The sequence below is a fragment of the Archocentrus centrarchus genome, chromosome 22 (genome assembly GCF_007364275.1).
Source record: "Archocentrus centrarchus isolate MPI-CPG fArcCen1 chromosome 22, fArcCen1, whole genome shotgun sequence".
Lineage (NCBI taxonomy): Eukaryota > Metazoa > Chordata > Actinopteri > Cichliformes > Cichlidae > Archocentrus > Archocentrus centrarchus.
This window is the reverse complement of record NC_044367.1, coordinates 3,296,891-3,314,703: the sequence shown is the minus strand read 5'-3', so window position 1 is coordinate 3,314,703 and position 17,813 is coordinate 3,296,891. Positions and strand designations below refer to the sequence as shown.

The following is a 17,813-nucleotide window of genomic DNA, read 5'->3' as shown; positions in this document are numbered from 1 at the left end:
AAAAAACACCCATCATGATCTATATATTTATTTTTTTTTGTACTTTTGGTATTGTGCCAAAAAGTGATTGTCTGCCAAAAAGTGATTTCCAAAAAAGTGATTGGTTGTATTTAAACTGTTGTTTAAATGGACTAAAATTTGTGAAACAAATGTCAAACATATTGCTCATTAATGATATGAAGTATTTTGAGCGAGAAGCAGCATTCCTGTCACAAGATAAAAGCTACCTTTTGGCAAAGTGGATTTTATATGTTCTTTATTTATTATCAGAGTAAAAACTGTCATTGACATTAAAAATGTTTTGTTTTTTCAGAGAGATCTGGCAGTGAGGGCAGCAGAAATTGCAACAAATATAACATTACATTTCAATAAAGATATTTGAAGTGGTCAAAAAAGACTGGGTTGATTATATTGTGGATACAATAACGCAGAGTCATAAAGATACTTGCAAAACATGTCATTTCTTTATTTTATATATAAGCCCTTCATAAATCCTGTTGAAGACAATCCCTTTTTTTTATTTTTACCAATATAAGCAAAGACATTACACATAAAAGTAAAAAATAAAAACACATAGAAACATCATGAATAACTTTTTGGCCCAACATCGGAAATCTTACTTCTAAACGCGGAACTATTCTTCAGACATCCGGCAAGGGGGACTTCTTTCTTTACCTCTTTCCACAACGTTCCGTTTCCAGCATTTTCTGTGCTCGGCGAATAAACGCAGGAGCACCGCTAGAGCCCCGCAGCAGCTGCTAGAGGTTTCTAGAAACAGCGTGCGCATCACCGGAGAGGCGCCGGCACACACCTGCTCTCTGCTTATAACGCTATACTTTTAAACTGTGCTCATTATTTATCCAGCGCAATGGCGAAGTGGGGAGAAGGAGATCCTCGTTGGATCGTAGAGGAGAGAGCCGATGCGACTAATGTCAACAACTGGCACTGGTAAGATGGGATGAAAGGACACTGATTGCTAGCCGCTAGCCTCATGCTAACATGACACACCGAGCTCGTGTGTCATGTTAGCATGACAGCAGCAGTTGTTATGTTTGGACTTGGATCAAGTGGGGTTATGTATCTATATTGTCTGTAGCCGTGTGTAAGTGTAGCGTGGTGAGTAATATTAAAGTTTGATATAATTTGGTGAGCTAGCATTGCTGTCGTTCTTAAGTTAGCCTCGCTTATAGCTAGCTCCTGAAGCTTCAAGTCAAATGCATGTGTAGAGGCTGTTAATGTTTAAATACACTGTGATCAGCTGTCTCTATCGCAACGTTTAGGTGTAATAACAACATTTATAGTCTCCAATACAGTCGACAAGTTTTCCCTTACCGATGTTTCAACGGTTACAGCAGAACACGTGTGGTAGTCCAGTTACAACGTGACTGCACTTTTTATAGCTGTCCTGCGGAAAATAATAGGAATGAATTCACATTCATAGTCTATAATGATCTGGGAGCAGTTGTTTACAAGCTTTTCTCTGTGGCAGCCCTACTGAGTACTAGTAAGGGGCGCTATCATCAGTCAAGTGGTTCCTCAGACTTGTCATTTGAGCCCAGCTGTGCCCAGCTTCCAGCTGTTATGACCTCCTAAACTACATTTTTAGGTAGCTGAGGATTAGATGATGGCTGAGGTCACCTCTGACTGGATGATCTGATTGTGAACTTCTAAGGAGTTACTAGTCTGCTTAACACATTACACATTTGGCTGATCGTTGATGGGCTGTTCCGTTTTTGTGCTGTGGAAATAAAGAAACCTTCATTTTAAAATGTTTTACAGTCTTTCTCCTCTTCATCACTCTATGGCTACATAGTGCAGTGATTTACATGCTAGTAAAGATTCCCAGTTTAATCCTGGGAGGAAACATATGAAATGAGGAAGGGCATCTGCTGGAAAAACTCTGCCCAATTAAACATGTGGAGCTACCTTGTGACTGGGAGAGCAGCGGAAAGTAGCTGCTGCTTCTAGTTAAATCATAATTGATATGTCACAGCAGGTAAACATTGGCCTGTAATATCTTCTAAATTGCCAAACGGCCAGTGTCAAACCATACAGATGTTTGCTGGCATATCAGTGCATCCCATGTTTGGCATTCACAAAACAAATTTACCATTTGAGTGTAACTGGCACTTTTAAAATGAATATTTTGGTCAGATAATCTTGTCATGAGTGTTTCTAATGTAACTCCCCAAATTCTGAATCCAATTTTAAAAAACAGAGACAATTAGGCTTGTGCTTTTGAAAGTGCATAATCTTTGTTGTTGTTGGGGTTTTTTTTCCGTTTGTTTTTTCCCTGTTTGGATCTGCTCTCTGATCTCTGCTGAACTTTGCAGGACGGAAAGAGATGCAACAAACTGGTCGTCGGATAAATTAAAATCTTTGCTCCTTGGATTGAGTGTGGAGAACGAAGAGGGAAACTGTGAAGTGACAGAAGTCAGCAAGGTGGAAGGAGAGGCCTCGATTAACAACCGCAAAGGCAAACTTATTTTCTTTTATGAGTGGAACCTGAAAGCAACTTGGACTGGTAAGTAGAAAAACTGATGTTACTGCTCGTTTTGTTGAAGGCGGTAGTTTGGTTTAAATTATATCCCTGAAACTGGTCATTTGTCTGCTAACAGTGGCAGTTACTGTTACTGCTTTCAATCTGTAATTTAGCAGGCACTGAGACTTAATCAGCATTCTGCCAACCTGTTGGCAAACATTTTGACTTTAACACCTAAATCTTTCTATCTAATAGAAAAAAGCTTCAGTGGCTTGTAGAGAAGAGAAGCAGAGCAATAATGTTGCATCTTTGTTATCAATACTTAAACAAAAAGCAGGTTTAAAAAGGTTTAGAATCTTTGCTGACACATTTCTTCTCTTTGCTTTAACAGGAAAGTCAAAAGCAGGAGTCAAGTATAAAGGAACAATTGAGGTCCCAAACCTGTCTGATGAAAATGACATGGAGGATCTCGATGTAAGTTTCAGCATAGAGCGTGTGTGCACGCTGATTCTGACTGACTGAAAGGTGAAGGAGCAGTTGAGTGACCTCTGTCCTGTGTCGTGTCCAGATTTCTGTATCGTTGAACAAAGATGAACCCGACACGCCGCTGTTAAACCTGATGAAAACAAAAGGAGTGGAGATCTTCCGCGACGCGCTGCAAAGCTACGTTGGCTTCTTGAAAACAGGTGAGCTAAACCTGTCGCACAGAGAAGAGGTTGTAAATGTTGGTATGAACAAATTTATGTCATTTAAAGGGTCAGAAACGTTCAGTGGGCCTCGGAGTTTTATTTAAATCATCTTTTCTGTTGACATTTTGCAATCATAAATGTTTGCATGAAGTTATATTCAATTTTTTTTTTTTTAAATCAGATGTGATGATTTTTTTTTTTTTTTTTTAAATTGCAGAGTTCACACAGGGGATGATCCTGCCTACAGCCAACGGTGTGGCAAAGCCACAGTCTACATCACAGTCCAAAGCCAAGGTGGATAAAACTGAGGTAGGTGCACAGTCCCTTTGCCCCCCACATTATTTACTCTGGCATGAATAGCAGTGTTAGCTGTGGCACATAAACTGGTCAGTGCTCACCGGACTCGTGTGCCTGTGTGGAACAGATTTCCTCCTCTGCCAGCACGGCGGCTCCCATCAACACGGGCGTCAAGATCCCCACCTGTAAATTCACTTTGAGAGAAACGTTTCTCACCTCGCCAGCTGATCTCTACAGGGTCTTTGTCAACAAAGAGGTGAGCCTCAACTGTTTCATTTGTTTTCAACCTGCTCGCTGCTTCTGTTTCGTTTAGTCTTGCAGTAATATTTTCTTTTGCTTTTTTTCTTGGCGGGGGGCTTCTTTTCAACATGTAGATGGTTCAGGCGTTCACACGTGGCGCAGCCACAGTAGACGGAGAGAGGGGCGGAAAGTTTCGCCTGCTAGACGGAAATATTCTCGGTGAATTCACAGAGCTGGTGAGTCTGACGTTGAAACAGTATGAAAAGCATTTGTATGTATTAAACTCTATTTTGCTTTACTGTACCACACCAACATCATATGACCCGAGTAAATTCTAACAATAAATCCGCTGATCTCCAGGTTCCAGATGAGAAAATAGTTATGAAGTGGAGGTATAACAACTGGCCCTGTGGTATGTTTCTTTCAGTTTTTCAGTATGTAGAAAAAAGTGGGCATGACTGTCATACGACAAATTAGACCTTTTTAAATGCAAATCAGTAAATTCACACATACAAAACACGACTGGTGAATTCGTGCAGTGTAAACGCAGAGCCGGAGCCCATCCCAGCTGTCTTAGGGCAGCAGATGTAGTTAAAAGTATTGGGGGGGGGGTGTCAGACACAAGTGGTGAACTGGGATTTTTCTCTTGTGCCACAGAGCACTACGCAACCATCACAATGACATTCTTGGACCGGAACAGTGAGACGGAGCTGAAGGTGGAGTATCGAGGCGTCCCGAACAGCCAGGAAGAGCAGACGAAAGAGGGCTGGAAGAGATACTACTTTGAATCTATTAAACAGACATTTGGCTACGGAGCGCGGCTCTTCTGAAAAGAGTGTACTGTAGTGCTGCATTTTTGTTTGTTTTTTTCCTGTTTTTGGATTTTTAATCTTTTGTCCTTCGATCTCTGGCACATCCAACTGTAAACTCGGAACGCGACTCAACAAAAGAGACGACATAAGTGAGGCCGACCTGTCACCTTTCTATGTGTAAATGTTTTAATTTCTGAGCATATTTAAATCACAGTTTGGGGTTTGTTTGCCCCTCTTCAGTATTTGGGTCCATTGTTCTAAGGAGTGTAAATGGACTGTGCCTTGGGGAATTTTTGGTTGAATTATGGATTGAATAAAGCAAAGAAGGATCTATAAAACCACTACTGCAAATTGGCCTCCACTTTGATAAATATGTAATTATTGCAGGATTTAAACAGAAATGTTGGTTTTCTTTTATTTGGGAAAAAAAAAAGTGTTTAAAATGAATGTTTATTTTTTACTCGTATTGCTCATTTTGAGTGTAACTGTAGTGAAGATGCTTTCAGTCAAGATGCATGTTTCCATTCCAAACTTCCATCTGGAGGAATGACTGCTGGATTTGAACTTTACTTGTGAAGTCTTGTCACCTGCAGCCAAGCAGTACCGTACTTCGACTTGCTCTGAGACTTGACCTCATTCTGGTTACGAGCGCAGCATCTGTCAGCTTGGACCTCCAGGAAGAAAGTTAACGCCAATGTTGCCGGTGCCGGGACATGGAAACAGTTTCACCTCTGTATGCAGGTCGCTAGTGTAGCAACTAAAGAGATGTTTTGCTGTATTTGGCTTCAAACTGTAAAATCTCCAGTAAAAACAGCTTTGAGAAGAGAGTGCATCTATTTATTCCTCATTTCACCCCCATCCCAATGTAAAAAGGTTAGTTTATTGGAATAAACCAATCCCTGTATGCTTGTGACTTGTTTTTATTTAACTTTGTTACATTCAGACTACCCAAAGATTCAAATTATTTACACAAATTGCTTCTTTTCATTTCATATGCAAATGTCTTTAAAACTTTAATTTACAAGTGCTTTAAAAATAGAAAGCACAAAGGCCACTATTTATTAAAATAAGCACTTAGTTTGGTTTTAAAGATCGCTGCACATCCCATGACTCTTACTGGAAAACAGAAAAAAGCTTACAAAGAATAAAGTACTCCACTGTGAGAGCGTCTAATTTGTATCAAATATGCATCTTCAAAATATGGTAAAAAGAAAAGTAGCACACTAAACGTCTTCCAGAATGATCTCAAACTGAATATTGTGATTTAAATAACATCATTATCCAAGCATGTGCTGTTAAGTGTGTTATACAAACACAATTTCATAATCAACAGAAACACAGTACAAACTTCAAAGGATTTAAGTGATCCTAAAATGAATCTGCTCCAAACAAAGATCCTTTCCTCTCAAGAAAATAAATTATCTCCAAAAGCTGGTCTTGACCTAGCTCCCCCCCCCCCAAAACAAAAAACCCCAGAAGTAACACTGAAATGAGGCGCGGCTGTGTGTTCACAGCAGATTCTGCTGGGTGTACAGGCACAGTCATAAGCAGATGTAGAGCTCCGACTCCTGGAAGAAGGAGAGGAAATGACTAACTGAAACAAGAAGGAATATTATTTAATCCTCAAAATGTGAAGTTAGTCATAAGTACTTCTGAGTACTGCATAAGTGTGTTTTCCCTTTCTTCACTCTTTATGCCACAGATCACCACAACCACGACAAACACCGCTGAGCTAAAAAGTTCTCTTCAATTTCTGATCCACGCCACAATTTTGTTTTCTGGAGTGCAGTTATCATTACGGCCTCACGGAGTCGCTATTGTAGCTTGTACCAAGTGTCTCGCGCACACACTCTGAGAGCTGATTGGTTTCTTTTGCCTGTGAGTTACTGAATGTGAGTGGGAGTAATACTGTTTTTAGAAACAATACTTACGCTGGCGCTTGAGTCATCGAATGAGTCGAGGCTAGCTTGCGGCGCCATTGCTCCTGCTTCAGTTGTTTTTTTAACAGAAACTTCATGCTGTTGGCGCCTTGAAACAAAGAACAGGTCAATTATAATGGGACTTTTATAATAGTGGGAGTACTTTCAGCTTTGTTTGAGAAGGAAATAGTTACACTGACATTAAAGGTGCATTCTCTACCTGTATAAAGGCCACATACTCATGCCTCTGTTGTCCTTCTGGGCTGCTGTAGGTGTGGGTTGTGCCACCAAGTCTTTGAGAAAGTGGAAGAGCTTTTCAGACTCTATGCATTGCTTCCTATAAAAGCAAAAAAATTAATAAGTTATATGTCCACTCTTCATACTCTTCACTCATATACTGTACATGTGAACTGGGTACCAAATGCTAAAGAAAAATAAAGGACAGCCTGACGGTATGCTGATTAATTAGCTTTACTTTTTCTGAAGATCTTTCATAGTTTTTCTTTGGCTGCTTTTTCACTCATTTTCAGTCCAGTCCTTGTACCTGACCTGAGCCATAACAAGGCCCCTAACTCAAGGCATGAACCAGTGTTGTGTATACACATAATAGACAACTTACAAAAGGACAAATTTTAAATTGTATCTTAAGACACTTTGTTACTAGCAGCCTGTGGCAAAAGCACAATTTGTTCCCTTTTTTTAATTTGAATCTCCAAAAAGTTCTCAAAGATAACTTAAGAGAAAGGAAATAAGAGAACTTTACAGGCTATCCATCCATTTTTTTTTCCCACTTATCCAATTCAGGGTGGTGGTTGGGCTGGAGCCTATCCCAGCTGCCATAGCGCAAGAGGCAGGGTACACCCTGGACAGGTTGCCAGTCTACTGCAAGGCTAACACAGAAAACAGTATTTTTGCACCAACAAGGTGCAACTATTAACTGCAAACTTGGCATACATTTACAAGGTGTGCAGTGTGCCCTTGAAAAATTTGAGGAAACTGGACAGGTGGAGGACAAAAGAAGTAGTGGCAGGCCTAAAATCTACAGCTGATGAACAGCAACTGAAAGTTATGTCCCTCAGAAATAGGGAAAATAATTTCAGTAAAGACCTGACCCAGGACCTGAGAGATGCATCTGGTCCTACAGTTGGTCCATCTACTGTTCACTAAAGCCTCATCAGAAATGGCCTCAGGCCATGCTTAACAAAGGGAAACGAGGAGAAAAGGCTGAGGTACGCCAAATTACACAAGAGCGGACTGAAAAATCAGTGCCATCAGGTCTGCTGGAGTGATGAATACAAAGTTAAAATTTTTGGTTCAAATCACTGTCGGTATGTATGGAAGATTTCTGGAGACATACAACAGTGAATTGTATGACGATGCTCCCAATTCTGGACTATGGCAACATCACCTTCATCACTCAGCCACCTGCTTCGCCACTAATGCACCTTTCCACTCATCACTGTGACCTCTAAACTGGTGGGCTGGCCCTTGCTTCATATCCGGCGGCTCCGTCACTGGTTTCACTTCGTCTATAAGACAATCCTGGGCAGACACCACCTTATCTGTCGTCTCTGCTTCATGTAGCCCATAATAAATATCGTACAAGCTCAAGTGAATACATCAAGCTCCCAATACATCTACTGTTTTTGGCTGCAATTCCTTTCACTTTGCAGCAGCAAATGACTGGAACACTTTACAAAGAACCCTCAAACTTGCAACTTTAGCACCTCACAGTACTTTCATGCTTAAAATTGAACAGATTATAGTTGACTCTTGGTCTTGCTGATCACCCCAGATCACACTAATGTACATACTCGTCCGCACGCACACACACACACACTTTCCCCTATAATTCATACACACTTAAGAATACAAATATTCATACATTATACAATCACACACACACTACTTTCCCCTCTCTAACTTTAATGCTAACTCACCTATTCTTCGCACTCCTGCTTCTTATTCAGTTCTCATGATTTACAGGCTTGCTCCATGTTAATCTGTGATTTTTTTATTTTATCCTTAGTATGTTTATATTTTTATGTTTATGTGTATCTACGTGTTGTGGACCTATTTGTCTTGGGGCCTCTCGGTCAGGTCATGATTGAAAATGAGAAGTGGTTCTCAAACATTTTACCTGGTAAAATAAAGGTTTTTAAAAAAGGCTCTGTCATGGTTTGGGGCTGCATTGTGTTGGGGATCTTGGAATTATGAACACAGAAAACTACCATCAAATTTTGATCCACCATACAATACCAAAGCTACAACATTTGGCAACATTTCATTTTTCAGCATGACGATGATTCCTAACACACCGTCAATGCAGTAAAAGCGTACCTGGATAAAAAACATAATGAAACACTATTATATGGTTAGATACACACAGAATTCTAACTGCACATATCTCTTCTATATCTTTACAAAAGACACAGTTTGGGTGCCTTTAGTGGTCAAAGGCACACATAGAGCTATTTGAAATGTCTCCCTCATTCTCTGTGCTCCTAAAGTTCTACATTAGGAGGTGAAGACAGAGCCTGCAACAGATTAGGGGAGCCAGACTCAGACTATAAGAGCTGATTTTAGTTTATTGCTTCCAGCTGTTTCTGGAAGTCTTTCTTCTAGATTTACACAAACCTCCTGTATCAGACAGCTGCAGGATCCATCTATGAGCATTTCCAAAGTGAGAGTGTTGCATGCATTTACATGCGTGGCACAACAGCAGTAACTTCATTAATTAAGAAATTATCCCCAACACAAAGACAGGACAGAAAAATGACTTTTGTGTATTTCACTTCGGGGGGAGCAACAATTTAGTGAATGGATCAGACAGTTATTAAATTGTTGTTCCTCCCTGAAGTGAAATACAAAGCAATTATGAAAATACAGCTGCCATAGTAAGAAAACTCTAACTTCATGTCACTCAGTGGACTGTCAAATCTTTAGTGGAGTTCACAATATCATGTGTCCTTCCCTCAGCGCTGTAGGTATTTAGTGATGCTATGAGGTACATGAATGTAAAAGCTACCCTATATCTAAAGTAGTACATAACGTACACCATTATTTTAGCATCACGGATGGATCAGTCCTGATTAATTGACAGTTTTATGTTCTTGAGCTCAAATAGCACAGCCTTACTTACATGTGAGCCACAGACACAACAGTGCTGAGCTTTGACTCCGTTATCACGCAGGTTTTGGTCAGCAGAGACTTCAGGAATATCTCCAGCGCCCGAGCTGATCGATGCAGTATGGGATTTCACAGCTCTACAACACCTTCAGCACATATTTACATGTCCACTTTGACATGACACTGTTTCTTCTTAACACTGGCTTTATATTAATCATCTCCACAGTCACAGCAGAAAACAGTCTGGAGGGATGCATCAATATACTGAACAATTTATTGTGAAGCCATTGTGTGTGTTAAATTAAAAGCAAGTGTGTTGAACCTTAAGAGACCAAATTTCAGTATCATTCCATCAAAATACTCTACAGGAGAAACAATGATACTTGAGATTTAATATAAAATATTCATAAAGCCACTTTAATTTAGTCTACTCACTGTCCAATACCTCAAACGATTGTTGCTAAAGATGTCGTTTGTTCTGTGTTTCGTTAACAAGATTTGAGACAAAGACCTAGTAAAATATAAAGAAAGAGAAGAAGCAATCATCAAAACTACAACCGTTTCTGTTTTTAAACTGAACTGCTTGGTTCAGCAGTGAAGCCTTAGGACACTTCGGGCATTTTGCTAAGCGCTTGGTACATGAATACATCAGAGACTACAATTCCCAGCATGCTTCCAAGTGGCTCAGGAGAAGCTGACGGATGGTGCCGCTTCCGCAGCGCTGAGTTTTAACTCACGAAGGATACAAATGATCACAGGAACCGCCATCGCCATCCGTCCCACCTCCGTGTTCTTCTGCATGATTTTTTTGATGCGCCTCTGGCAACAGTATCAGAGAGTTTACAACTGTTCACGGCCATTACAAACACACGAAGTTACGGTGCATTGAGTAGCAATCAGTGAACTGAATGCTACTGACGAAATAACTGTTAATAGTAACTGCAGTTGTTTTTATTAGTGGTTCATTTGTGAGAACCAAAGTTAGACATGTATATCAGTAACAACTGCTTATATTTCAAAGTAGGCCTACATACATAAAAAAAACACAAGAGTAGAGTTAAATCATTTTGAACAGATCTCGTAGTTTGATAGCTTCTAACAAACATAATTTCCAACAGTCCTTGAATGCAGCGTTTGTCACACGAATGATTTACCTGTTAGCTCGTTTTGTGTGACTGTTTCATAGCTTTAATTTTCCACATTGAAATTCCTACTCACTGGAGGGAAGCGTACGTTATATCTTCTCTTCTGTCCGGGCATTTTAGTCGCTTTATTCCGCGCCGCTCCGTCACATTTTTCATGTTTTTACTGCAAATCGCTGCTGCGTCCATTTGTTTACCTTCAGCAGGAAGAACCCTGGAAAAAAATGACCCAGAAAAGAAAAAAAAAAAAAAACGCACACCTGAGGTCAACCACTCCTGACCCCGATAATGACGTCATCACACCTACTCGTGATAAAAATGATTTAATATTAAATAACATTTAGGTAATGATTAGTACATTAAATAACATTTAGCCATTCATCCATATATTCTCGTCCACTTATCCAACATTTAATTCACTTTTATTTATATAGCAGAAAATCACAACAACAGTTGCCTCATAGCATTTTACATTGCAAGGTAAAGACCATACAATATCAGAAAGAAACCTCAACGATCAGATGATTATTGATAAGCAAACACTTGGCGACAGTGGGAAGGAAAAACTCCCTTTTAACAGGAAGAAACCTCTGGCAGAGCCAGGCTCAGGTAAGGGCAGTCATCTGAAGGTTGAGGGTTGAGGGGAGAGAGACAGGACAAAAGACGGAGATTAATAACTAATGATTAAATGCAGAGTGGGGTATAAACACAGAAAAGAGGTGAGTGAAGCAGAAATAGTGCTTCGTGGGAGTCCCCCAGCAGCCTAGGCAGTGTAACTAAGGGATGGTTCAGGGTCACCTGATCCAAAGTTTTAAGCCTAATCTTAGAATAGAGAGGGTGTCTGTCTCCTGAATCTAAACTGGGAGCTGGTTCCACTGAAGAGGGGTGTGAAAGCTGAATATATAAATAATAAATGCATGAATTAGCTTTTAACATCACTCTGAGACAGGATGTTTCTAATTTTAGAGATATTACACAAATGCACAAATAGCAGTGCTACAAATTTATATAATATGTGCACTGAAGGAGAGGATGAGGGTGAGGAGTGCAGCCATTCAGGAGGGGCTCAGAGTAGATCTGCTGTTCCTCCACATCGAAAGGAGCCAGTTGAGGTCGTTCGGGCATCTGACCAGGATGCGTCCTGGGTGCCTCTTGGGTGAGGTGTTCCAAGCATGTCCTAATGAGAAGAGGCTCCAGGGCAGACTTAGGACACGTTGGAGAGAACGCCTTGGGGTCCACCCGGACAAGCTGGAGGAGGTGGCTGGGGATAAGAGGAAGAAAATGAATGGATGGATGGACATATTCTGGTCAAAAATGATCCCAAGATTCCTCACAGTGTTACTTGTACAAAATATAGCCATCATTTGATTTTTAATAGAATTCATCTATTTTTTTCTATTGATTTGAGTTACAGCTAACATGTTGAATAATAACAAATATTTAAAACATTTAACAAATAACAATTCAATTTCCACAAAGTTTCCCGCTATGAATCCAGATATATACATAGATGTTCTTTTTGCCTTGAGTTTTACCATTTTTACAGCTGTTGTATTTGAAAAATATTTATGCTCTCACTTTCATAAATGTTCTAAATTAGGGCTGCACAGTGGTGCAGCGGTTAGCACAGTGGCTTTGTTCACTGACACAACAGTTGTGGGTTACAAAACATGGCTCTCCCCTACGGCCCTTTGTACACTTAAGAAAATGGGTGGATGTATGAATTTTAAATAAGACTACTGCCAGAAAATATACACATTAGTTATGTTTGTACACTAAAGACCAAGATCACATTTTGTTAGCGGAACATGAGCTTTGTTTTTCTACTTTACTTTAAACTTTACAGAAAAATTGTACTGGAAACTATCAGACTATTCATCACTGCAATTCCTGTTCAGTTTTGTGTTGAAATCCCATTCAGACATACAGTATATTAAGACCTATAATATAACTATATGTTGGTTTCTTAAAATAAACAAATAAACAAGAATTATTGGGAGAGCACAAACCTCGACCGAGGCAGCTCACCCTCTGGGCAGAATTTACTTTTAAGGGAATAGTTTTGTATTTTGTACATATTCATTTTCTTTTCTTTGTTCTTTTAAACACTTTGAGATGGTTGCAGACCTTTGACCTTGAAGGAGAGGTCAGAGGTCAAATGTGACATGATGTTTTAAATCTTTATATGGTACTTTCTATATGTTGACAATACACACCACAGTTGTAAGAATCATCGTTTATAAGCTATAAGGCTTTTTGTCAGTTTTTGACCAATAAATCACTGAGTTGACCTTGGAGACCTCGGTGGATGTAAGTTTAATGGATTGTTAACATGAACCCACTCTGCACCCCTACAAAGTTTTATCAGAATTCATTCAAAACTTTTTGAGCCATCGTGTTTACAGTCAGAATGACATGCAAGTACTACCAAAAACATGATCTCCTTAGCAGAAAAAAAACCCCATCTTTTCATTTTCCCTCATTAAATAAGGACATTTCAAGTTTTCTCTTGGCTACAAGATGTCTTGTACACTGAAAGTTCTCTCACACAAGTTTATGTACACATTTTAAACCTCATCATTTTGCTTCTTTACACTTCACAGTTTGTTTTTTTTCTTTTTAAGGCACCATGGTAGCAGTTCAGACTATCAGCTGGACTAAAGACTACCCAGAAAACACAGATATTTCCATTTGCAGTGACCTATTGATCTTCTACAAAGTATCACTCTGCCTGGGCCACTCTGACTTCACTAATGACTGCAAAGGTTAATCAGATAAGGTTAATCAGTACTCACTGAAAAGACTATACAGCGCCAATAACGCTTCAACACCAGCAGGACGACTTTTATTTTGACTTAATGTATGCATATTCTTTCATTTGAAAACATATTTGTACCATGTCTACTGTAAATAGTGGTAGTCTGTGTATTTTATCTTTGTGCCAACACTTCTGGTCTCAAATAGTTTAGATTTTAGTCTGCTATAACCTGGAACATTTATTCAGGCTATGCTTTCAGGGAAGAAGAAGAAGAACTTTTAATCTGGTATTATTTCAGTCAAAATAACTCTATACAGCCTGCATAGGATTTTGGATCATAAGAATATATGATTTAGGCTGCGTGCAGTTGGAAAGCAGCACCGCAAAATCGGCTCATTTTCTGCTTCTGCGACTGCCTGTCGCTCTCAGCTAAAAAAATTCATACATTTCACTGCATTCTTTTCAAATAAAATTTCAGACTAGTTCACCATGTGCGACTCCACACATAAAATAAACTGCAGCCTGTGTAAAAACAAGAGCTGTGATTGATTTTCTGTTAAGACTTGCAGGTAAATATCACAGCCCTAATTCAAAATGCCTGCAAGCATTGAGCCAAGTCTAAAGGTAATCAAAGGTGCCAGGTGAGCAAAAGTAATAGTTAACTGATCATCAATGTTCAGCCGTTTTTGAGGCCGTTTTTGAGGGGGCATTTGGATCTTGAGAATCCTGCAGGTGGGGATCTGAGTTCCTGTTTCCCAAGTAAAGTTCCTCAGCTGCGCATGAAGTCACGTGGTCCTCTTGGAAAGCTTAGCTGGGCTCTGTATAAAATGGTCAGTGAACTTATCGTGTAAACATCAAAAACTAGTTTACCTCCATCTCCCACTCTCCCCTCCTCAGGTGCATGTAACTTAACCAAAACGCTAATCCTAACCCTAGAGGATGTTACTCACACATAGCCTTCAGTTACTCCTTTCTTTTAGCTTCATTAAATTTAAATGTTTGAATGTAACGTGCCTTTTAAAGCTGTTCTGCTTGCTGCATACATGTTCAAATCACTTTCTCTAAAGCTCAAAGATCAAAATAACTACAGCTTCAAATTATTCGATCATCGTTTGATATTGATGTGAGTTTAAATGGTCACTCAGGTCTGTGTGAATGCCTCTTCTCTATATGGCAGTGATATCATTTATATATGTATGGGCATTATGAAATTGATGCCAGCAACACATTTTTTTTAATCCCACTGTGAGCATGCATTTGGCCAACCATAAAGAGAAGCCTCTGACAGAAGCATACTTCCTCTGGGTCGTCATCTGCCTCAATAGTTCTGGGTCAAAGAGCCCATGACAGCACGTTTACTGCGTGACTGATAAAAATTAGCCTTAAAGATGAGAGAAATATTTTGGTTAGGATGCACAAATGTCAAAAATAGATAGGAAGAAGATTGTTGTGCTTGTGTTTTGTAACTCCACCTGGTGGACAGCTTTGGTGTTGAATAAAGACTCAACAGAGAGTTTGGAATCCCTGAACTCATAGTTTTGTTCACTGGAATTATAAATAGTCATAATCTTTGTTGCCTTCTAACCTATAAGTCTACACGTGTCTGCACAGGACTACAAACATGACTCTGCTGTCATTCTATGGCAAGGAGGGAGGACAAAGGGCTGGGGAGACACAAATGAGAAAAATGACAAAGAAAAAAAAAGCCTTCTCTGTTGGCTTGCAGGTCCTTAAGAGGTGGAGTTGGTCAGTGCAACTTAGAGCAGCAGGCCAGTCTTCCTGGAGCATTTAAAAGCTGGCTGTCTTAGCTCCTTTCTCAGACTGTACATCCTGGACTCCTCTCCTACACTCCTTTCCTCACCTCTTAGTCCCTCCCACCAAAGATGCAAGTGGAGGAAATGAGGAGGAGACACAAGGAGAGAGGAGTGGAGCCAGCAGCCCTTTGACAAAATGCTTTGCTGCTTCATTTTAAAGTGATTTCAAGGAAATTTGATTTGATCTTTGACTCAGCTGCATCCTAAATAGTTTTATTAGCCCAACTACAGCTGCATTTTATGACCTCAGATATAACAGAGTTCATGTTATATATTCAGGGCAACTTTGTATGGTGGGATTTGTGAAGACATGATGCCTTTTTTTTTTTAATGACACAGAAACAGTAAAGGGCAGACAGTTTGATCATCCTTGATAACTGAAACAACAGACAAATATAAATGGATAATTTGTTTAAAGAGTCCTCCTCTCACCCGTATGTGTGTGTTGCAGCTGTGTGCCATGCCTCTTTTATACACTGAATGTAGAAACTCTTCTGAGGAGGGTGCACCTGTGCATCCTGGGTTTAAGCTCCTCCTGCAGACCCTTTTTCCTCTTTCATGAGGACAGAGGGGATGAGGAAAAGAGGATGCAAAAATCAGTAAATGTGAAAAAAGGAGATTTTAGTGCCCTCCGTGCTTCTGCTGACAAGCTTCACAGAGATGTCGATTTCCTTCTCCAGCAGGACTTTGCACATGCCCACAGTGCCAAAACTACTACCAAATGGCTTGCTGATGATGTTATTACTGTTCCAATACAGTCTGCCAGGCATTGTCAAGAGGAAGATGAGAAATGCCCAACCCAAAAATACAAATGAGCTGAAGGCTGCTGTCAAAGCAACCTGGGCTTCAGTAATGCCTCAGCAGCACCAAAATCTTAGCTTTCTAGCTTTTACAGAGAATGGTCCAAAAGGAGAAAATATCCAGTGAGCAGCAGATCGGTGAAAACGTCTTGTTGATGGCAGAGGTCAGAGGAGAATGGCTGGGCTGCTAGGAAGAGCTGATAGGAAGGCAACAGTAACTCAAATAACCACTTGTTACAACCAGGGTATGCAAAAGAGCATCTCTGAACGCACAACACATCAAACCTCGAAGCAGATGGGCTACAGCAGCAGAAGGCCACACAGGGTGCCACACCTGTCAGCTAAGAAAAGGAAACTGAGGCTACAGTTCATACAGACTCACCAAATGTGGACAGTAGATTAGAAGAGTTACCCGGTCTGATGTGTCTCACTTTCTGTTGTGACGATGGCACGGTCAGAATTTGGCATTAACAACATAAAAGTGTGGGTCCATCCTGCCTTGCATCAGTGGTTCAGGCTGATGGTGGTGTAATGGTGTGGGAGATATTTTCTTGACCCACTTTGGGCCCTTTAGTACCAATTGAACATCGCTTTAACTCCACAGGCCGAGTATTGTTGCTGTCCATTCCTTCATGACCAGTGTATGCATCCTGCATCCAGCAGGAAAATGTCCCATGTCACAAAAATTAATTCATCTCAAACTGTTCACTTTTTTAACGTGGCAGTGAGTTCACTGTACTCAAATGGCCTCCACAGTCACCACATCTCAATCCAATAGAGCACCTTTAACATGTGGTGGAACAGGACACCATGGATGTGCAGCTGACAAATCTGCAGCAGCTGTGTGACGCTGTCCTGTCAATATGGAATCTGTGCCACAAAGAATTATGGTAAGGTAGCTCTGGGAGCAAAAGGGGGTCCAACCCAATGTATTTAATGAAGTGGCTAGTATATACATATGTATGCGTCAGTTTGTGAACTAACCAGGAGCTGCAATTTAACTTTAACTCTGTGCAGCCGTTTTCTCTGTGTATTACTCCAGTTAAATAAATGAATTTGCTTGAAATAAGTTGTAGTGCAGAGGAATGGTGAATAAAGCCAAAATATATTGTGAAGTGATTGTAAAAACTCCCACAGATGTGAAAAAGGAGAAAGCAAAATTGCACGTAAAATAAATTAAGAGGCTGGATTTCATTGAAAAACGTGGATTTATTTATGAAGCACATTTCATCCAAGTTGGAATATGGATTGGGAGGTTAATGCCCACCAAGCTACATGAAAAATCCTATTAATAAAAGCCACTGAGTTGTAAAAAGATAATTCAAGAGAAATAATTCATTCAAAATGAAGAGATTCAATAAAACGTGCTTTGAAGTTTATGGAAGTTTACAACAGTATAGTGGGAGAACACTTAAAATGTAAGAAAATAAGAGAAAAGTCAAAAAGGAAAAATTATAATAGTATATTTAAAACTATAATACCTGGATTAATTTTTACATTTTCTTCCGTGTGATTATTTGGACAAGTGTCTAATAAATAAAAAATAAATAAATAAATAAATTACTGCTTTTTTCTGACATAGTCGTCCTTGATAAGTTGATTAGATCCAATCAACAATATTTCACATTTATCCTTTTTTTAAAATGTCATAATGAAAGAGAAAACTGTCCTGCAGTAGCACCGCATGGCCGCCGGCGGCAGCAGAGTCACTGTTTACAGCGTAGCTGCACG

The 17,813-nt window shown here is 39.8% G+C and overlaps 2 protein-coding genes across 2 annotated transcripts; one reads left to right on the top strand and one right to left on the bottom strand.

Moving 5' to 3' along the window:
• Nucleotides 1–695: 695 nt before the first annotated feature.
• On the top strand, nt 696–5,428 carry ahsa1b (AHA1, activator of heat shock protein ATPase homolog 1b). Its single transcript, XM_030718568.1, has 9 exons — nt 696–948; nt 2,334–2,524; nt 2,874–2,956; nt 3,051–3,168; nt 3,389–3,480; nt 3,596–3,724; nt 3,843–3,944; nt 4,069–4,120; nt 4,366–5,428. The coding sequence occupies exons 1-9, from the start codon at nt 869–871 to the stop codon at nt 4,536–4,538; spliced, it is 1,020 nt and encodes a 339-aa protein (XP_030574428.1). The 5' UTR covers nt 696–868; the 3' UTR covers nt 4,539–5,428.
• Nucleotides 5,429–5,605: 177 nt separating this feature from the next.
• Nucleotides 5,606–10,861, bottom strand: LOC115773081 (dr1-associated corepressor). The gene is made up of 6 exons (XM_030719592.1): nt 10,787–10,861; nt 10,315–10,387; nt 9,582–9,675; nt 6,660–6,776; nt 6,452–6,548; nt 5,606–6,088 (listed from the first exon to the last, which is right to left on the bottom strand). Exons 1-6 carry the CDS (start codon nt 10,826–10,828, stop codon nt 6,062–6,064), a joined length of 450 nt encoding a protein of 149 aa, XP_030575452.1. The 5' UTR covers nt 10,829–10,861; the 3' UTR covers nt 5,606–6,061.
• Nucleotides 10,862–17,813: the final 6,952 nt, after the last annotated feature.